This window comes from Crinia signifera, chromosome 5 (genome assembly GCF_055691185.1).
Source record: "Crinia signifera chromosome 5, ASM5569118v1, whole genome shotgun sequence".
Classification (NCBI taxonomy): domain Eukaryota; kingdom Metazoa; phylum Chordata; class Amphibia; order Anura; family Myobatrachidae; genus Crinia; species Crinia signifera.
In genome coordinates this window covers 332,774,101-332,796,955 of record NC_139221.1, presented here as the reverse complement: position 1 = coordinate 332,796,955, position 22,855 = coordinate 332,774,101, and the positions used below count along the sequence as shown (strand labels likewise).

The 22,855-nt window shown below is 53.9% G+C and overlaps 1 protein-coding gene across 7 annotated transcripts in view; it reads left to right on the top strand.

Annotated features, from left to right (window-relative positions):
• Positions 1-22,855, top strand: part of LOC146005652 (alanine aminotransferase 2) — a 174,137-nt gene that overhangs the window by 70,899 nt on the left and 80,383 nt on the right. For 3 of the 7 annotated variants that reach the window (XM_083145048.1, XM_083145044.1, XM_083145050.1), the window contains one exon: positions 2,930-3,107. In XM_083145048.1, the coding sequence (XP_083001174.1) occupies positions 2,930-3,107 (178 nt within the window). Of the gene's footprint in view, positions 1-2,333; positions 2,393-2,461; positions 2,676-2,710; positions 3,108-22,855 lie in introns of those variants that run through there. The other 4 variants (XM_083145047.1, XM_083145045.1, XM_083145049.1 and 1 more) reach the window with 4 other exon arrangements.

Genomic DNA, 22,855 nt, shown 5'->3' with positions numbered 1-22,855 from the left:
TGGCGATGCTGTGTGTGTGTGGGGGGGAGCGATGCTGTGTGTGTGTGGGGGGAGCGATGCTGTGTGTGTGGGGGGGAGCGATGCTGTGTGTGGGGGGGGGGAGCGAAGCGATGCTGAGTGTGTGGGGGGGGTGGAGCGATGCTGTGTGTGTGTGGGGGGTGGAGCGATGCTGTGTGTGTGTGGGGGGGGGGCGATGCTGTGTGTGTGGGGGGGAGCGATGCCGTGTGTGTGTGTGTGTGTGTGGGGGGGGAGCGATGCCGTGTGTGTGGGGGGGGGGAGCGATGCCGTGTGTGTGGGGGGGGGGAGCGATGCCGTGTGTGTGTGTGTGGGGGGGGAGCGATGCCGTGTGTGTGTGGGGGGGAGCGATGCCGTGTGTGTGTGTGTGTGTGGGGGAGGCGATGCTGTGTGTGTGTGTGTGTGGGGGGGGAGCGATGCTGTGTGTGTGTGTGGGGGGGGTGATGCTGTGTGTGTGGGGGGGGAGCGATGCTGTGTGTGTGGGGGGGGAGCGATGGTGTGTGGGGGGGTTGGCTGAGCGGGGAGTGATGCTGTGTGTGTGTGTGTGTGTGGGGGGTGATCCTGTGTGTGTGGGGGGGAGCGATGCTGTGTGTGTGGGGGGGGAGCGAGGCTGTGTGTGTGGGGGAGCGATGCTGTGTGTGTGTGGGGGGGAGCGATGCTGTGTGTGTGGGTAGGTGATGCTGTGTTTGGGGTGGCTGAGTGAAGGGCTATGCTGTGCGTGCGTGTGGGGGGCTATGCTGTGTGGGGAGCGATGGTGTGTGGAGCGATGCTGTGTGTGGGGGTGGCTGAGCGGGGAGTGATGCTGTGTGTGTGTGGGGGGGAGCGATGCTGTGTGTGTGGGGGGGGAGCGATGCTGTGTGTGTGTGTGTGTGGGGGAGGGGGGAGCGATGCTGTGTGTGTGTGTGTGGGGGGGAGCGATGCTGTGTGTGTGTGTGTGTGTGGGGGAGCGATGCTGTGTGTGTGTGTGTGGGGGAGCGATTGTGTGTGTGTGTGTGGGGGGGGAGCGATGCTGTGTGTGTGGGTAGGTGATGCTGTGTTTGGGGTGGCTGAGTGAAGGGCTATGCTGTGCGTGCGTGTGGGGGGCTATGCTGTGTGTGGAGCGATGCTGTGTGTGGGGGTGGCTGAGCGGGGAGTGATGCTGTATGTGTGTGTGGGTGTGGGGGGGGGGGGTGATCCTGTGTGTGTGTGTGGGGGGGAGCGATGCTGTGTGTGTGTGGGGGGGAGCGATGCTGTGTGTGTGTGTGGGGGGGAGCGATTGTGTGTGTGTGTGTGTGTGTGGGGGGGGAGCGATGCTGTGTGTGTGGGTAGGTGATGCTGTGTTTGGGGTGGCTGAGTGAAGGGCTATGCTGTGCGTGCGTGTGGGGGGCTATGCTGTGTGTGGAGCGATGCTGTGTGTGGGGGTGGCTGAGCGGGGAGTGATGCTGTATGTGTGTGTGGGTGTGGGGGGGGGTGATCCTGTGTGTGTGAGATGCTGTGAGTGTGTGGGGGGAGCGATGCTGTGTGTGTGGGGGGAGCGATGGTGTGTGTGGGGGGGTTGGCTGAGCGGGGAGTGATGCTGTGTGTGTGGGGGGTGATGCTGTGTGTGTGGGGGTGATGCTGTGTTTGTGGGGGTGATCCTGTGTGTGTGGGGGGGTGATCCTGTGTGTGTGTGGGGGTGATGCTGTGTGTGGGGGGGAGCGATGCTGTGTGTGGGTGTGGGGGGGGGGGGTGATCCTGTGTGTGTGAGATGCTGTGAGTGTGTGGGGGGAGCGATGCTGTGTGTGTGGGGGGGTTGGCTGAGCGGGGAGTGATGCTGTGTGTGGGGGGGTGATCCTGTGTGTGTGGGGGGGTGATCCTGTGTGTGTGTGGGGGGTGATCCTGTGTGTGTGTGTGGGGGTGATGCTGTGTGTGGGGGGGTGATCCTGTGTGTGTGTGGGGGTGATCCTGTGTGTGGGGGGGGAGTGATGCTGTGGGTGTGTGTGTGGGGTGATCCTGTGTGTGTGTGGGGGGTGATGCTGTGTGTGGGGGGGAGCGATGCTGTGTGTGTGTGTGGGGGGGGGGGGGGCAGTGTCAGTGCCGGGTATCTGGAATAAATCTGCAGGATGAGAGCTGCTGTAGGACTGGTATTGTGCACATAATATATTATATAACGGCGTGGCATGTGGCAGATGTCACGGGACCCTGCTGCTGTCACAGTTATATGATTACAGCTCGTTCCTAAATATATTATATTGAATTGGTGTAAATATTAACCCTTTCTCATCCATGTTATGGAGTGTGGCGCCCTCTGGTGAGCTCCTCTGGTTGTACCGGGTGACTGACCGGCAGTCGGGATTCCGACAGTCATTACACCGATGACAGAATCCTACATGTGTGCCCCGGGTATCACCTGGCTCTGGTAATGCATGGAGCACGTGTGGGGGGATATAACACCCCCCCCCCCCACACACACACACGCGTGGGTCACCATACTGTGTACATAATGACCCGCTGGACCAGCTCAGTTATCACGCAGGGATCTGGCTCTGCAGGAGGGATCGGTGGGAAGAGTCTGAGGTGCCTTGTTCCCTCCCTCCCTTGCTCTAGAACCCTGGTGACAGCTGGTGACAGCTCAGAGTCAGGCTGGCACTGCCCGGGGTAAGGAGACCTCAGACTGGTTCCTGTACAGGTTTTATTAGAGGGTGCGGATTGCACAAGTTCTGTCATACACTAAACTTCCCTCCTTCCCCCTCCCCAACTCTTCCTCCGCTTCCTCCTCTCCCTCGCTGCCTTTGTGTCATCCGCCACCTCCAGCCACATGGAATACTCTGCTCTATGAACTTCTGTAACTTCTGCTTCCCCCTCAGGCTGTGACTATGAGCTTCCTCAGGAGCGGGGTGTCCCTAGGGGCCAGAATCACCCCATCATGTGTTCACCCTCTTCTGTCCTCCTTCAGGTCTTATTCCGGAACACATCTGGCAGAACGGAACAGTAACCGCAACATGTCTGAGAATGGGACACACGACCGGATCCTGACGCTGGAGTCCATGAATCCCTGTATCAAGAAGGTGGAGTACGCTGTGCGCGGCCCCATTGTCACCAGGGCGGTGGAGCTGGAGAAGGAGCTGCAGCAGGTAAGTGCGTCCCCTAAGTACATACCAGACATACTGCAATACGTGTCTGTAACTGAGATATAGATGCTGTGTGTCCTGTGGTCACCCCCATATACATGTGCGGCGCTGTCTGTAACTGATATATAGATCCTGCGGTCACCCCTATATACATGTGCGGCGCTGTCTGTAACTGAGATATAGATACTGTGTGTCCTGCGGTCACCCCCATATACATGTGCAGCGCTGTCTGTAACTGAGATATAGATCCTATGTCCTGTGGTCACCCCATATACATGTGCAGCGCTGTCTGTAACTGAGATATAGATACTGTGTGTCCTGCGGTCACCCCCATACCCCATATACATGTGCAGCGCTGTCTGTAACTGAGATATAGATACTGTGTGTCCTGCGGTCACCCCCATATACATGTGCAGCGCTGTCTGTAACTGAGATATAGATCCTGTGTGTCCGGCGGTCACCCCCATATACATGTGCAGCGCTGTCTGTAACTGAGATATAGATCCTGTGTGTCCTGCGGTCACCCCCATATACATGTGCAGCGCTGTCTGTAACTGAGATTCAGATCTTGCGTCCTGTGGTCACCCCCATATACATATACGTCACTGTCTGTAACTGAGATATAGATACTGTGTATCCTGCGGTCACCCCCATATACATGTGCAGCGCTGTCTGTAACTGAGATATAGATCCTGTGTCCTGCGGTCACCCCCATATACATGTGCAGCGCTGTCTGTAACTGAGATATAGATACTGTGTATCCTGCGGTCACCCCCATATACATGTGCAGCGCTGTCTGTAACTGAGATATAGATCCTGTGTGTCCTGCGGTCACTCCCATATACATGTGCAGCGCTGTCTGTAACTGAGATATAGATACTGAGATATAGATACTGTGTATCCTGCGGTCACCCCCATATACATGTGCGGCGCTGTCTGTAACTGAGATATAGATCCTGTGTGTCCTGTGGTCACCCCCACATACATGTGCAGTGCTGTCTGTAACTGAGATATAGATCCTCTGTGTGTCCTGCGGTCACCCCCATATACATGTGCAGCGCTGTCTGTAACTGAGATATAGATCCTGTGTGTGCTGCGGTCACCCCCATATACATGTGCAGCGCTGTCTGTAACTGAGATATAGATCCTGTGTGTCCTGCGGTCACCCCCATATACATGTGCAGCGCTGTCTGTAACTGAGATTCAGATCTTGCGTCCTGTGGTCACCCCCATATACATATACGTCACTGTCTGTAACTGAGATATAGATACTGTGTATCCTGCGGTCACCCCCATATACATGTGCAGCGCTGTCTGTAACTGAGATATAGATCCTGTGTCCTGCGGTCACCCCCATATACATGTGCAGCGCTGTCTGTAACTGAGATATAGATCCTGTGTGTCCTGCGGTCACCCCCATATACATGTGCAGCGCTGTCTGTAACTGAGATATAGATACTGTGCGTCCTGCGGTCACCCCCATATACATGTGCAGCGCTGTCTGTAACTGAGATATAGATCCTGTGTGTCCTGCGGTCACTCCCATATACATGTGCAGCGCTGTCTGTAACTGAGATATAGATCCTGTGTGTCCTGCGGTCACTCCCATATACATGTGCAGCGCTGTCTGTAACTGAGATATAGATTCTGTGTATCCTGCGGTCACCCCCATATACATGTGCAGCGCTGTCTGTAACTGAGATATAGATGTTCTGTGTGTCCTGTGGTCACCCCCATATACATGTGCAGCGCTGTCTGTAACTGAGATATAGATGTTCTGTGTGTCCTGTGGTCACCCCCATATACATGTGCAGCGCTGTCTGTAACTGAGATTCAGATCTTGCGTCCTGTGGTCACCCCCATATACATGTGCAGCGCTGTCTGTAACTGAGATATAGATCCTGTGTGTGCTGCGGTCACCCCCATATACATGTGCAGCGCTGTCTGTAACTGAGATTCAGATCTTGCGTCCTGTGGTCACCCCCATATACATTTGCAGCGCTGTCTGTAACTGAGATATAGATCCTGTGTGTCCTGCGGTCACCCCCATATACATGCGCAGCGCTGTCTGTAATTGAGATATAGATACTGTGTGTCCTGTGGTCACCCCCATATACATGTGCGGCGCTGTCTGTAACTGAGATATAGATGCTCTGTGTGTCCTGCGATCACCCCCATATACATGTGCGGCGCTGTCTGTAACTGAGATATAGATCCTGTGTGTCCTGTGGTCACCCCCATATACATGTGCAGCGCTGTCTGTAACTGAGATATAGATCCTGTGTGTCCTGCGGTCACCCCCATATACATGTGCGGCGCTGTCTGTAACTGAGATATAGATGCTCTGTGTGTCCTGCGATCACCCCCATATACATGTGCGGCGCTGTCTGTAACTGAGATATAGATACTGTGTATCCTGCAGTCACCCCCATATACATGTGTGGCGCTGTCTGTAACTGAGATATAGATCCTGTGTGTCCTGCGGTCACCCCCATATACATGTGCAGCACTGTCTGTAACTGAAATATAGATCCTGCGGTCACCCCCATATACATGTGCAGCGCTGTCTGTAACTGAAATATAGATCCTGCGTCCTGCGGTCACCCCCATATACATGTGCGGCGCTGTCTGTAACTGAGATATAGATACTGTGTGTCCGGCGGTCACCCCCATATACATGTGCAGCGCTGTCTGTAACTGAGATATAGATCCTGCGTCCTGCGGTCACCCCCATATACATGTGCGGCGCTGTCTGTAACTGAGATATAGATCCTGCGTCCTGCGGTCACCCCCATATAATAAATGCACGGCGATGTGAGATATATACAGGTCTGTGTGTCCTGCAGTTACATGCTGAGTGCTGGTCTTCCTGTTACCATGTAGCAATGTGTCCAGCATCTCCGGGGTAACTATGTAGTAATGTTCTTGCTACAGAAGAATAACCAGCTGCATGTGACACAGGTAATATGGACCCTAGAGCTTACAATCTAATACAGTGCCTGGAGAATATGACCAGGGGCTGTGTCCGAGCCTCTGTGCATGGAGTAGGGGGCGGTTCTCCTGCAGCTCCTAAGCGCTGTGTTATCAGATGCACAGCCCATGTACTGTTCGTGATCAGCGCTGTTCACACAGTTGTCCTAATGTTCGTGTCTGCTAAGCTGCACTAGGATTAAGCAGCTGAGAACGAGCCTGTACCCCACAGGCACCTCTATCCTGGACCCCCAATCTCTCTGCTACTAGATCAATATTCCTGTAGGGCAAGTGTATCTGACCCTGCGCCCGCCAATGTCCTCGTCATTCTGGTGCTGAGCGCCCCCATCACATGTTCCCCACCAGCCCCCCTCTGAGCTCCCCTCTCCTCGCATTGAGCGCCCCCATCACATGTTCCCCACCAGGCCCCTCTCCTCGCATTGAGCGCCCCCATCACATGTTCCCCACCAGGCCCCTCTCCTCGCATTGAGCCCCCCTCTCCTCGCATTGAGCGCCCCCATCACATGTTCCCCACCAGCCCCCCTCTCCTCGCATTGAGCGCCCCCATCACATGTTCCCCACCAGGCCCCTCTCCTCGCATTGAGCCCCCCTCTCCTCGCATTGAGCGCCCCCATCACATGTTCCCCACCAGCCCCCCCTCTGAGCCCCCCTCTCCTCGCATTGAGCGCCCCCATCACATGTTCCCCACCAGGCCCCTCTCCTCGCATTGAGCCCCCCTCTCCTCGCATTGAGCGCCCCCATCACATGTTCCCCACCAGGCCCCCTCTGTGAGCTCCCCTCTCCTCGCATTGAGCGCCCCCATCACATGTGCCCCACCAGGCCCCCTCTGAGCCCCCCTCTCCTCGCATTGAGCGCCCCCATCACATGTGCCCCACCAGCCCCCCCTCTGAGCCCCCCTCTCCTCGCATTGAGCGCCCCCATCACATGTTCCCCACCAGGCCCCCTCTGTGAGCTCCCCTCTCCTCGCATTGAGCGCCCCCATCACATGTTCCCCACCAGCCCCCCCTCTGAGCTCCCCTCTCCTCGCATTGAGCGCCCCCATCACATGTGCCCCACCAGGCCCCCTCTGAGCCCCCCTCTCCTCGCATTGAGCGCCCCCATCACATGTGCCCCACCAGGCCCCCCTCTGTGAGCTCCCCTCTCCTCGCATTGAGCGCCCCCATCACATGTGCCCCACCAGGCCCCCTCTGTGAGCCCCCCTCTCCTCGCATTGAGCGCCCCCATCACATGTGCCCCACCAGCCCCCCTCTGAGCCCCCCTCTCCTCGCATTGAGCGCCCCCATCACATGTGCCCCACCAGCCCCCCCTCTGAGCCCCCCTCTCCTCGCATTGAGCGCCCCCATCACATGTTCCCCACCAGGCCCCCTCTGTGAGCTCCCCTCTCCTCGCATTGAGCGCCCCCATCACATGTGCCCCACCAGGCCCCCTCTGAGCCCCCCTCTCCTCGCATTGAGCGCCCCCATCACATGTGCCCCACCAGCCCCCCCTCTGAGCCCCCCTCTCCTCGCATTGAGCGCCCCCATCACATGTTCCCCACCAGGCCCCCTCTGTGAGCTCCCCTCTCCTCGCATTGAGCGCCCCCATCAGATGTGCCCCACCAGGCCCCCTCTGAGCCCCCCTCTCCTCGCATTGAGCGCCCCCATCACATGTGCCCCACCAGGCCCCCCTCTGTGAGCTCCCCTCTCCTCGCATTGAGCGCCCCCATCACATGTGCCCCACCAGGCCCCCTCTGTGAGCCCCCCTCTCCTCGCATTGAGCGCCCCCATCACATGTGCCCCACCAGCCCCCCTCTGAGCCCCCCTCTCCTCGCATTGAGCGCCCCCATCACATGTGCCCCACCAGCCCCCCCTCTGAGCCCCCCTCTCCTCGCATTGAGCGCCCCACAGAGGAATGCGCTGTGTACATTACTGTACAGCCAGATTCCCCTATGTGGATGTCTGTTTAACCTGCTCAGTGCTGGATCCCACCACAGTCTCATCATTGTGATATACAGGACACTGCCTGTTGTGTAGGGGGGGGGGGGGGGGGTATAATATGGCTCTGGTTACAGGGGATCTTATTGTACACACCTGTTATTTGTGTATATTGTGCTGATTTACTAGGACAGCACAGCACCCTGTACACATCTCTGCTATCCCAGTATGATACAGTACTGCAGGGCGGCACAGCACCCTGTACTCATCTCTGCTATCCCAGTATGATACGCTCCTGCAGGACAGCACAGCACCCTGTACTCATCTCTGCTATCCCAGTATGATACAGTACTGCAGCACAGCACTGTGTACACTTCTCTGCTATCCCAGTATGATACGCTCCTGCAGGACAGCACAGCACCCTGTACACATCTCTGCTATCCCAGTATGATACAGTACTGCAGGACAGCACAGCACCGTGTACAGAGATCTGCTATCCCAGTATGATACAGTACTGCAGGACAGCACCGCATGCTGTACACAGCTCTGCTATCCCAGTATGATACGCTCCTGCAGGACAGCACAGCACCCTGTACACATCTCTGCTATCCCAGTATGATACACTCCTGCAGGACAGCACAGCACCCTGTACACACCTCTGCTATCCCAGTTAGATGCGCTCCTGCAGGACAGCACAGCACCCTGTACACACCTCTGCTATCCCAGTATGATACACTCCTGCAGGACAGCACAGCACCCTGTACACATCTCTGCTATCCCAGTATGATACGCTCCTGCAGGACAGCACAGCACCCTGTAGTCATCTCTGCTATCCCAGTATGATACGCTCCTGCAGGACAGCACAGCACCCTGTACACATCTTTGCTATCCCAGTATGATACGCTCCTGCAGGACAGCACAGCACCCTGTACACACCTCTCTCCTATCCCAGTATGATACGCTCCTGCAGGACAGCACAGCTCCCTGTACACATCACTGCTATCCCAGTATGATACGCTCCTGCAGGGCAGCACAGCACCCTGTACACATCTCTTCTATCCCAGTATGATACGCTCCTGCAGGACAGCACAGCACCCTGTACACACCTCTATCCTATCCCAGTATGATACGCTCCTGCAGGACAGCACAGCACCCTGTACACACCTCTGCTATCCCAGTATGATACACTCCTGCAGGACAGCACAGCACCCTGTACACACCTCTGCTATCCCAGTATGATACACTCCTGCAGGACAGCACAGCACCCTGTACACATCTCTGCTATCCCAGTATGATACACTCCTGCAGGACAACACAGCACTGTGTACACATCTCTGCTATCCCAGTATGATACGCTCCTGCAGGACAGCACAGCACCATGTACACATCTCTGCTATCCCAGTATGATACGCTCCTGTAGGACAGCACAGCACCCTGTACACATCTCTGCTATCCTAGTATGATACGCTCCTGCAGGACAGCACAGCACCCTGTAGTCATCTCTGCTATCCCAGTATGATACGCTCCTGCAGGACAGCACAGCACCCTGTACACATCTTTGCTATCCCAGTATGATACGCTCCTGCAGGACAGCACAGCACCCTGTACACACCTCTCTCCTATCCCAGTATGATACGCTCCTGCAGGACAGCACAGCACCCTGTACACCTCTCTGCTATCCTAGTATGATATGTCCTGCAGGACAGCACAGCACCCTGTACACATCTCTGCTATCCCAGTATGATACGCTCCTGCAGGGCAGCACAGCACCCTGTACACATCTCTGCTATGCCAGTATGATACACTCCTGCAGGACAGCACCGCACGCTGTACACACCTCTGCTATCCCAGTATGATACGCTCCTGCAGGACAACACAGCACCCTGTACACACCTCTATCCTATCCCAGTATGATACGCTCCTGCAGGACAGCACCGCATGCTGTACACAGCTCTGCTATCCCAGTATGATACGCTCCTGCAGGACAGCACAGCACCCTGTAGTCATCTCTGCTATCCCAGTATGATACGCTCCTGCAGGACAGCACAGCACCCTGTACACATCTTTGCTATCCCAGTATGATACGCTCCTGCAGGACAGCACAGCACCCTGTACACACCTCTCTCCTATCCCAGTATGATACGCTCCTGCAGGACAGCACAGCTCCCTGTACACATCACTGCTATCCCAGTATGATACGCTCCTGCAGGACAGCACAGCACCCTGTACACATCTCTGCTATCCCAGTATGATACACTCCTGCAGGACAACACAGCACTGTGTACACATCTCTGCTATCCCAGTATGATACGCTCCTGCAGGACAGCACAGCACCATGTACACATCTCTGCTATCCCAGTATGATACGCTCCTGTAGGACAGCACAGCACCCTGTACACATCTCTGCTATCCTAGTATGATACGCTCCTGCAGGACAGCACAGCACCCTGTAGTCATCTCTGCTATCCCAGTATGATACGCTCCTGCAGGACAGCACAGCACCCTGTACACATCTTTGCTATCCCAGTATGATACGCTCCTGCAGGACAGCACAGCACCCTGTACACACCTCTCTCCTATCCCAGTATGATACGCTCCTGCAGGACAGCACAGCACCCTGTACACACCTCTGCTATCCCAGTATGATACGCTCCTGCAGGACAGCACAGCACCCTGTACACATCTCTGCTATCCCAGTATGATACGCTCCTGCAGGACAGCACAGCACCCTGTACACATCTCTGCTATCCCAGTATGATACGCTCCTGCAGGACAGCACAGCACCCTGTACACATCTCTGCTATCCCAGTATGATACGCTCCTGCAGGACAGCACTGCACCCTGTACACATCTCTGCTATCCCAGTATGATACGCTCCTGCAGGACAGCACAGCACCCTGTACACATCTCTGCTATCCCAGTATGATACACTCCTGCAGGACAGCACAGCACCCTGTACACATCTCTGCTATCCCAGTATGATACGCTCCTGCAGGACAGCACAGCACCCTGTACACATCTCTGCTATCCCAGTATGATACGCTCCTGCAGGACAGCACAGCACCCTGTACACCTCTCTGCTATCCCAGTATGATACGCTCCTGCAGGACAACACAGCACTGTGTACACATCACTGCTATCCCAGTATGATACGCTCCTGCAGGACAGCACAGCACCCTGTACACATCTCTGCTATCCCAGTATGATACACTCCTGCAGGACCGCACAGCACCCTGTACACATCTCTGCTATCCCAGTATGATACACTCCTGCAGGACAGCACAGCACCCTGTACACATCTCTGCTATCCCAGTATGATACACTCCTGCAGGACAACACAGCACTGTGTACACATCTCTGCTATCCCAGTATGATACGCTCCTGCAGGACAGCACAGCACCCTGTACACATCTCTGCTATCCCAGTATGATACACTCCTGCAGGACCGCACAGCACCCTGACCCCACATCTCTGCTATCCCAGTATGATACACTCCTGCAGGACAACACAGCACCCTGTACACATCTCTGCTATCCCAGTATGATGCGCTCCTGCAGGACAGCACAGCACCCTGTACACATCTCTGCTATCCCAGTATGATGCGCTCCTGCAGGACAGCACAGCACCCTGTACACATCTCTGCTATCCCAGTATGATACACTCCTGCAGGACAGCACAGCACTGTGTACACATCTCTGCTATCCCAGTATGATACACTCCTGCAGGACCGCACAGCACCCTGTACACATCTCTGCTATCCCAGTATGATACGCTCCTGCAGGACAGCACAGCAGCCTGTACACATCTCTGCTATCCCAGTATGATACGCTCCTGCAGGACAGCACAGCACCCTGTACACCTCTCTGCTATCCCAGTACGAAAACGCTCCTGAAGGACAGCACAGCACCCTGTACTCTTCTCTGCTATCCCAGTATGATACAGTACTGCAGGACAGCACAGCACCCTGTACACATCTCTGCTATCCCAGTATGATACGCTCCTGCAGGACAGCACAGCACCCTGTACACCTCTCTGCTATCCTAGTATGATATGTCCTGCAGGACAGCACAGCACCCTGTACACATCTCTGCTATCCCAGTATGATACGCTCCTGCAGGACAGCACAGCACCCTGTACACCTCTCTGCTATCCCAGTACGAAAACGCTCCTGAAGGACAGCACAGCACCCTGTACTCTTCTCTGCTATCCCAGTATGATACAGTACTGCAGGACAGCACAGCACCCTGTACACATCTCTGCTATCCCAGTATGATACGCTCCTGCAGGACAGCACAGCACCCTGTACACCTCTCTGCTATCCTAGTATGATATGTCCTGCAGGACAGCACAGCACCCTGTACACATCTCTGCTATCCCAGTATGATACGCTCCTGCAGGACAGCACAGCACCCTGTACACCTCTCTGCTATCCCAGTATGATACGCTCCTGCAGGACAGCACAGCACCCTGTACACCTCTCTGCTATCCTAGTATGATATGTCCTGCAGGACAGCACAGCACCCTGTACACATCTCTGCTATCCCAGTATGATACGCTCCTGCAGGACAGCACAGCACCCTGTACACCTCTCTGCTATCCCAGTATGATACGCTCCTGCAGGACAGCACAGCACCCTGTACACCTCTCTGCTATCCTAGTATGATATGTCCTGCAGGACAGCACAGCACCCTGTACACATCTCTGCTATCCCAGTATGATACGCTCCTGCAGGACAGCACAGCACCCTGTACACCTCTCTGCTATCCCAGTACGAAAACGCTCCTGAAGGACAGCACAGCACCCTGTACTCTTCTCTGCTATCCCAGTATGATACAGTACTGCAGGACAGCACAGCACCCTGTACACATCTCTGCTATCCCAGTATGATACGCTCCTGCAGGACAGCACAGCACCCTGTACACCTCTCTGCTATCCTAGTATGATATGTCCTGCAGGACAGCACAGCACCCTGTACACATCTCTGCTATCCCAGTATGATACGCTCCTGCAGGACAGCACAGCACCCTGTACACCTCTCTGCTATCCCAGTATGATACGCTCCTGCAGGACAGCACAGCACCCTGTACACCTCTCTGCTATCCTAGTATGATATGTCCTGCAGGACAGCACAGCACCCTGTACACATCTCTGCTATCCCAGTATGATACGCTCCTGCAGGACAGCACAGCACCCTGTACACCTCTCTGCTATCCCAGTATGATACGCTCCTGCAGGACAGCACAGCACCCTGTACACCTCTCTGCTATCCCAGTATGATACACTCCTGAAGGACCGCACAGCACCCTGTACACCTCTCTGCTATCCTAGTATGATATGTCCTGCAGGACAGCACAGCACCCTGTACACATCTCTGCTATCCCAGTATGATACGCTCCTGCAGGACAGCACAGCACCCTGTACACCTCTCTGCTATCCCAGTATGATACACTCCTGAAGGACCGCACAGCACCCTGTACACCTCTCTGCTATCCTAGTATGATATGTCCTGCAGGACAGCACAGCACCCTGTACACATCTCTGCTATCCCAGTATGATACGCTCCTGTAGGACAGCACAGCACCCTGTACACATCTCTGCTATCCCAGTATTATACAGTACTGCAGGACAGCACAGCACCGTGTACAGAGATCTGCTATCCCAGTATGATACACTCCTGCAGGACAGCACAGCACTGTGTACACATCTCTGCTATCCCAGTATGATACAGTACTGCAGGACAGCACCGCACCCTGTACACATCTCTGCTATCCCAGTATGATACGCTCCTGCAGGACAGCACAGCACCCTGTACACCTCTCTGCTATCCTAGTATGATATGTCCTGCAGGACAGCACAGCACCCTGTACACATCTCTGCTATCCCAGTATGATACGCTCCTGCAGGACAGCACAGCACCCTGTACACATCTCTGCTATCCCAGTATGATACACTCCTGCAGGACAGCACAGCACCCTGTACACATCTCTGCTATCCCAGTATGATACGCTCCTGCAGGACAGCACAGCACCCTGTACACCTCTCTGCTATCCCAGTATGACACACTCCTGCAGGACCACATACATTACAGTAGTTACAACATATGTAGTTTAAGTAAAAAAGGGAAGAGCATGAGAATCGCTGAGTAGTGTAACCCGCAGGGGGATGTGATGTCACTGTGGTTTGCTGAGGTTTCATCTGCTCTCCTACATAGCCAAGTCCGGTGACCCCAGGTTCTGTCTGCTACATGACCGGTGCACAAGTGATTGCACCGGTTATTGGGGAGCAGCAGACCCCCCAGCTGCTGCTCCCCCAATATGCAGACCCCCAGCAGTTTCTCCCCAATACGCAGACCCCCCCAGCTGCTGCTCCCCCAATACGCAAACCCCCCAGCTGCTGCTCCCCCAATACGCAGACCCCCCCAGCTGCTGCTCCCCCAATACGCAGACCCCCCCAGCTGCTGCTCCCCCAATACGCAGACCCCCCCCAGCTGCTGCTCCCCCAATATGCAGACCCCCCCAGCTGCTGCTCCCCCAATATGCAGACCCCCCCAGCTGCTGCTCCCCCAATACGCAGACCCCCCCAGCTGCTGCTCCCCCAATACGCAGACCCCCCCAGCTGCTGTTTCTCCCCAATACAGACACCTTCCCTAAACACTGGCCACTGTAGAGGTGGCAAGATTGCTCCCAGGTACCCGGATGCCCTGCTTGCCTTCCTCCTGGTGGCGGAGTTTGGCACACCGAGGGTTAAGCCCGACACCTGGCGAGTTCTCCGGTTACCTGTGCTGTGTTGTCAGGACCTGTTGGCTGTGTGTGTTGGTGGCTTGTACATACATGTTCCTCCCTGAGACGTGTTACGTGATCCCTGCGCTGGCGACACCATGATTACCCCTGTGGTAGCTGACCGGCTCAGCGGTGGGGGGTGCAGCGTCAGGCCCCCCTTATTCTGCAGGGCCAGAATTCCTGGCATGTTCCTCGCCCTCATTAGTCAGTTTGGCCCATCTGCAGCCATTCATCGTCATGGGAACCAGGAATAGTAAATCCCCATTTCTTCTCCCCCTGTCCTTTGTGCGTTGGGGTGCGCACTTAACCCATGAAATCCCAGGGAGAGGATATTCACGTGGCACTTCCTGTACTGCAGTGTGTGTTAGTGGGTGCTTGCTGCATGCTGCCATATGTGTATGTAATCTCACTCGTCCTGTGGTGCCCGCTATATGTACGGTCCTGGGCATGGTCTGGGGGTGGCAGGGGGCAGAATGTGACCCCACATGGTGGTGGCGGAGAGCCGGGTGGCGCTGGTGTACCCCAGGGGTACAAGCTGCTGGTTCCTGTGTATACAGCATTGTCCTTATAGAGAGAGTCTCTGTACCCGCAGTCACTTGGGGTATGGATCATTGGATAGACAGCAACTACAGTAGGTCGACTTGGTTGAAGGTCGACAGTGGCATTGGGTCGACACAAGCTTAGGTTGACATGGGGTTTTTCATGTTTTTTTGTCCCGAATGTCAACACAGTCGACATGGACACTGAAACGTAGTACTGCATCCCCTCGCATGGCTCGCTATGGTCAACCTGCCCCATGTCGACGTAATGCTTGTGTCGACCTAATGACCCGGTCAACCTTACCAATGTTGACCTTCCTGCATGTCGACCTAGTGACCGTGTCCGTGGCCTGTTACAGAGGAATTTGCTGGGTTGCGGGTGGCTGGATGCGCTCGGTGCAGAGTCTGAAGCGTCTGGGTGCCTGTGTATAGTGATCTCTGTGCCTGTGTATAGTGATCTCTGTGCCTGTGTATAGTGACCTGGGTGCCTGTGTATAGTGACCTGGGTGCCTGTGTATAGTGACCTCTGTGCCTGTGTATAGTGACCTGTATATGTGTATAGTGACCTCTGTGCCTGTGTATAGTGACCTCTGTGCCTGTGTATAGTGACCTGGGTGCCTGTGTATAGTGACCTGGGTGCCTGTGTATAGTGATCTCTGTGCCTGTGTATAGTGACCTGTATATGTGTATAGTGACCTCTGTGCCTGTGTATAGTGACCTCTGTGCCTGTGTATAGTGACCTGGGTGCCTGTGTATAGTGATCTCTGTGCCTGTGTATAGTGACCTGTATATGTGTATAGTGACCTCTGTGCCTGTGTATAGTGACCTCTGTGCCTGTGTATAGTGACCTGGGTGCCTGTGTATAGTGACCTCTGTGCCTGTGTATAGTGACCTCTGTGCCTGTGTATAGTGATCTCTGTGCCTGTGTATAGTGACCTGGGTGCCTGTGTATAGTGACCTGTGTATAGTGACCTGGGTGCCTGTGTATAGTGACCTCTGTGCCTGTGTATAGTGACCTGGGTGCCTGTGTATAGTGATCTCTGTGCCTGTGTATAGTGACCTGGGTGCCTGTGTATAGTGACCTGTGTATAGTGACCTGGGTGCCTGTGTATAGTGACCTCTGTGCCTGTGTATAGTGACCTGTGTATAGTGACCTGGGTGCCTGCGTATAGTGACCTGTGTATAGTGATCTCTGTGCCTGTGTATAGTGACCTCTGTACCTGTGTATAGTGACCTGGGTGCCTGTGTATAGTGACCTGGGTGCCTGTGTATAGTGACCTGTGTATAGTGACCTGTGTATAGTGACCTGTGTATAGTGACCTGTGTATAGTGACCTGTGTATAGTGATCTCTGTGCCTGTGTATAGTGACCTGTGTATAGTGACCTGTGTATAGTGACCTGGGTGCCTGTGTATAGTGACCTGTGTATAGTGACCTGGGTGCCTGTGTATAGTGATCTGGGTGCCTGTGTATAGTGACCTCTGTGCCTGTGTATAGTGACCTCTGTGCCTGTGTATAGTGATCTCTGTACCTGTGTATAGTGATCTCTGTGCCTGTGTATAGTGACCGTGTCCGTGGCCTGTTACAGAGGGATTTGCTGGGTTGCGGGTGGCTGGATGCGCTCGGTGCAGAGTCTGAAGCGTCTGGGTGCCTGTGTATAGTGACCTCTGTGCCTGTGTATAGTGACCTCTGTGCCTGTGTATAGTGACCGTGTCCGTGGCCTGTTACAGAGGGATTTGCTGGGTTGCGGGTGGCTGGATGCGCTCGGTGCAGAGTCTGAAGCGTCGCGCTCGGATTCCTCTGTCCCTGGAAATTGTCATATTCAGCATTTGCCAAAGAGACAGATCTCACATAGCCGGAGACATCCGAGTGAGCGCAGAGCCCTGGGTGCCTGTGTATAGTGACCTGGGTGCCTGTGTATAGTGACCTCTGTGCCTGTGTATAGTGACCTCTGTGCCTGTGTATAGTGACCTGTGTATAGTGACCTGGGTGCCTGTGTATAGTGACCTCTGTGCCTGTGTATAGTGACCTGGGTGCCTGTGTATAGTGACCTGTGTATAGTGACCTGGGTGCCTGTGTATAGTGACCTGTGTATAGTGACCTGGGTGCCTGTGTATAGTGACCTGTGTGCCTGTGTATAGTGATCTCTGTGCCTGTGTATAGTGACCTGGGTGCCTGTGTATAGTGATCTCTGTGCCTGTGTATAGTGATCTCTGTGCCTGTGTATAGTGACCTGTGTATAGTGACCTCTGTGTCTGTGTATAGTGACCTGTGTATAGTGACCTCTGTGCCTGTGTATAGTGACCTGTGTATAGTGACCTGGGTGCCTGTGTATAGTGACCTCTGTGCCTGTGTATAGTGACCTCTGTGCCTGTGTATAGTGACCTGGGTGCCTGTGTATAGTGACCTGGGTGCCTGTGTATAGTGACCTGGGTGCCTGTGTATAGTGATCTCTGTGCCTGTGTATAGTGATCTCTGTGCCTGTGTATAGTGACCTGGGTGCCTGTGTATAGTGACCGTGTCCGTGGCCTGTTACAGAGGAATTTGCTGGGTTGCGGGTGGCTGGATGCGCTCGGTGCAGAGTCTGAAGCGTCGCGCTCGGATTCCTCTGTCCCTGGAAATTGTCATATTCAGCATTTGCCAAAGAGACAGATCTCACATAGCCGGAGACATCCGAGTGAGCGCAGAGCCCTGGGTGCCTGTGTATAGTGACCTCTGTGCCTGTGTATAGTGACCTGTGTATAGTGACCTGGGTGCCTGTGTATAGTGACCTCTGTGCCTGTGTATAGTGACCTCTGTGCCTGTGTATAGTGACCTGGGTGCCTGTGTATAGTGACCTGTGTATAGTGACCTGGGTGCCTGTGTATAGTGACCTGTGTATAGTGACCTGGGTGCCTGTGTATAGTGACCTGGGTGCCTGTGTATAGTGATCTCTGTGCCTGTGTATAGTGATCTCTGTGCCTGTGTATAGTGACCTGTGTATAGTGACCTCTGTGTCTGTGTATAGTGACCTGTGTATAGTGACCTCTGTGCCTGTGTATAGTGACCTGTGTATAGTGACCTGGGTGCCTGTGTATAGTGACCTGGGTGCCTGTGTATAGTGACCTGGGTGCCTGTGTATAGTGACCTGGGTGCCTGTGTATAGTGACCTGGGTGCCTGTGTATAGTGATCTCTGTGCCTGTGTATAGTGACCTGGGTGCCTGTGTATAGTGATCTCTGTGCCTGTGTATAGTGATCTCTGTGCCTGTGTATAGTGACCTGGGTGCCTGTGTATAGTGACCTGGGTGCCTGTGTATAGTGATCTCTGTGCCTGTGTATAGTGACCTCTGTGCCTGTGTATAGTGACCTGGGTGCCTGTGTATAGTGACCTGGGTGCCTGTGTATAGTGATCTCTGTGCCTGTGTATAGTGATCTCTGTGCCTGTGTATAGTGACCTGGGTGCCTGTGTATAGTGACCTCTGTACCTGTGTATAGTGACCTCTGTGCCTGTGTATAGTGACCTGGGTGCCTGTGTATAGTGACCGTGTCCGTGGCCTGTTACAGAGGGATTTGCTGGGTTGCGGGTGGCTGGATGCGCTCGGTGCAGAGTCTGAAGCGTCGCGCTCGGATTCCTCTGTCCCTGGAAATTGTCATATTCAGCATTTGCCAAAGAGACAGATCTCACATAGCCGGAGACATCCGAGTGAGCGCAGAGCCCTGGGTGCCTGTGTATAGTGACCTCTGTGCCTGTGTATAGTGACCTGGGTGCCTGTGTATAGTGACCTGGGTGCCTGTGTATAGTGATCTCTGTGCCTGTGTATAGTGATCTCTGTGCCTGTGTATAGTGACCTGTGTATAGTGACCTCTGTGTCTGTGTATAGTGACCTGTGTATAGTGACCTCTGTGCCTGTGTATAGTGACCTGTGTATAGTGACCTGGGTGCCTGTGTATAGTGACCTCTGTGCCTGTGTATAGTGACCTGGGTGCCTGTGTATAGTGACCTGGGTGCCTGTGTATAGTGATCTCTGTGCCTGTGTATAGTGATCTCTGTGCCTGTGTATAGTGACCTGGGTGCCTGTGTATAGTGACCTCTGTACCTGTGTATAGTGACCTCTGTGCCTGTGTATAGTGACCTGGGTGCCTGTGTATAGTGACCTGGGTGCCTGTGTATAGTGATCTCTGTGCCTGTGTATAGTGATCTCTGTGCCTGTGTATAGTGACCTGTGTATAGTGACCTCTGTGTCTGTGTATAGTGACCTGTGTATAGTGACCTCTGTGTCTGTGTATAGTGACCTGTGTATAGTGACCTCTGTGCCTGTGTATAGTGACCTGTGTATAGTGACCTGGGTGCCTGTGTATAGTGACCTCTGTGCCTGTGTATAGTGACCTGGGTGCCTGTGTATAGTGACCTGGGTGCCTGTGTATAGTGACCTGGGTGCCTGTGTATAGTGACCTCTGTGCCTGTGTATAGTGACCTGGGTGCCTGTGTATAGTGACCTGGGTGCCTGTGTATAGTGACCTCTGTGCCTGTGTATAGTGATCTCTGTGCCTGTGTATAGTGACCTCTGTACCTGTGTATAGTGACCTCTGTGCCTGTGTATAGTGATCTCTGTGCCTGTGTATAGTGACCTCTGTGCCTGTGTATAGTGACCTCTGTACCTGTGTATAGTGACCTCTGTACCTGTGTATAGTGACCTGGGTGCCTGTGTATAGTGATCTCTGTGCCTGTGTATAGTGACCTCTGTACCTGTGTATAGTGACCTCTGTGCCTGTGTATAGTGATCTCTGTGCCTGTGTATAGTGATCTCTGTGCCTGTGTATAGTGACCTGGGTGCCTGTGTATAGTGACCTGGGTGCCTGTGTATAGTGATCTCTGTGCCTGTGTATAGTGATCTCTGTGCCTGTGTATAGTGTCCTGTGTATAGTGACCTCTGTGTCTGTGTATAGTGACCTGTGTATAGTGACCTCTGTGCCTGTGTATAGTGACCTGTGTATAGTGACCTGGGTGCCTGTGTATAGTGACCTCTGTGCCTGTGTATAGTGACCTGGGTGCCTGTGTATAGTGACCTGGGTGCCTGTTTATAGTGACCTGGGTGCCTGTGTATAGTGATCTCTGTGCCTGTGTATAGTGATCTCTGTGCCTGTGTATAGTGACCTGGGTGCCTGTGTATAGTGACCTCTGTACCTGTGTATAGTGACCTCTGTGCCTGTGTATAGTGACCTGGGTGCCTGTGTATAGTGACCTGGGTGCCTGTGTATAGTGATCTCTGTGCCTGTGTATAGTGATCTCTGTGCCTGTGTATAGTGACCTGTGTATAGTGACCTCTGTGTCTGTGTATAGTGACCTGTGTATAGTGACCTCTGTGCCTGTGTATAGTGACCTGTGTATAGTGACCTGGGTGCCTGTGTATAGTGACCTCTGTGCCTGTGTATAGTGACCTGGGTGCCTGTGTATAGTGACCTGGGTGCCTGTGTATAGTGACCTGGGTGCCTGTGTATAGTGACCTCTGTGCCTGTGTATAGTGACCTGGGTGCCTGTGTATAGTGACCTGGGTGCCTGTGTATAGTGACCTCTGTGCCTGTGTATAGTGATCTCTGTGCCTGTGTATAGTGACCTCTGTACCTGTGTATAGTGACCTCTGTGCCTGTGTATAGTGATCTCTGTGCCTGTGTATAGTGACCTCTGTGCCTGTGTATAGTGACCTCTGTACCTGTGTATAGTGACCTCTGTACCTGTGTATAGTGACCTGGGTGCCTGTGTATAGTGATCTCTGTGCCTGTGTATAGTGACCTCTGTACCTGTGTATAGTGACCTCTGTGCCTGTGTATAGTGATCTCTGTGCCTGTGTATAGTGATCTCTGTGCCTGTGTATAGTGACCTGGGTGCCTGTGTATAGTGATCTCTGTGCCTGTGTATAGTGACCTGGGTGCCTGTGTATAGTGACCTCTGTGCCTTTGTATAGTGACCTCTGTGCCTGTGTATAGTGACCTGGGTGCCTGTGTATAGTGACCTGGGTGCCTGTGTATAGTGACCTGGGTGCCTGTGTATAGTGACCTGGGTGCCTGTGTATAGTGACCTGGGTGCCTGTGTATAGTGATCTCTGTGCCTGTGTATAGTGACCTGGGTGCCTGTGTATAGTGACCTGGGTGCCTGTGTATAGTGACCTGGGTGCCTGTGTATAGTGACCTGGGTGCCTGTGTATAGTGACCTGGGTGCCTGTGTATAGTGACCTGGGTGCCTGTGTATAGTGACCTCTGTGCCTGTGTATAGTGACCTCTGTGCCTGTGTATAGTGACCTGGGTGCCTGTGTATAGTGACCTCTGTACCTGTGTATAGTGACCTGGGTGCCTGTGTATAGTGACCTGGGTGCCTGTGTATAGTGACCTGGGTGCCTGTGTATAGTGACCTGGGTGCCTGTGTATAGTGACCTCTGTACCTGTGTATAGTGACCTGGGTGCCTGTGTATAGTGACCTGGGTGCCTGTGTATAGTGACCTCTGTGCCTGTGTATAGTGACCTCTGTGCCTGTGTATAGTGATCTCTGTGCCTGTGTATAGTGATCTCTGTGCCTGTGTATAGTGACCTCTGTACCTGTGTATAGTGACCTGTGTATAGTGATCTCTGTACCTGTGTATAGTGACCTGGGTGCCTGTGTATAGTGACCTCTGTACCTGTGTATAGTGACCTCTGTACCTGTGTATAGTGACCTGGGTGCCTGTGTATAGTGACCTCTGTACCTGTGTATAGTGACCTGGGTGCCTGTGTATAGTGATCTCTGTGCCTGTGTATAGTGATCTCTGTGCCTGTGTATAGTGACCTGGGTGCCTGTGTATAGTGACCTCTGTGCCTGTGTATAGTGACCTCTGTGCCTGTGTATAGTGACCTGGGTGCCTGTGTATAGTGACCTCTGTACCTGTGTATAGTGACCTGGGTGCCTGTGTATAGTGACCTGGGTGCCTGTGTATAGTGACCTGGGTGCCTGTGTATAGTGATCTCTGTGCCTGTGTATAGTGACCTCTGTACCTGTGTATAGTGACCTGGGTGCCTGTGTATAGTGACCTGGGTGCCTGTGTATAGTGACCTCTGTGCCTGTGTATAGTGACCTCTGTGCCTGTGTATAGTGATCTCTGTGCCTGTGTATAGTGATCTCTGTGCCTGTGTATAGTGACCTCTGTACCTGTGTATAGTGACCTGTGTATAGTGATCTCTGTACCTGTGTATAGTGACCTGGGTGCCTGTGTATAGTGACCTCTGTACCTGTGTATAGTGACCTGGGTGCCTGTGTATAGTGACCTCTGTACCTGTGTATAGTGACCTGGGTGCCTGTGTATAGTGATCTCTGTGCCTGTGTATAGTGATCTCTGTGCCTGTGTATAGTGACCTGGGTGCCTGTGTATAGTGACCTCTGTGCCTGTGTATAGTGACCTCTGTGCCTGTGTATAGTGACCTGGGTGCCTGTGTATAGTGACCTGGGTGCCTGTGTATAGTGACCTGGGTGCCTGTGTATAGTGATCTCTGTGCCTGTGTATAGTGACCTGGGTGCCTGTGTA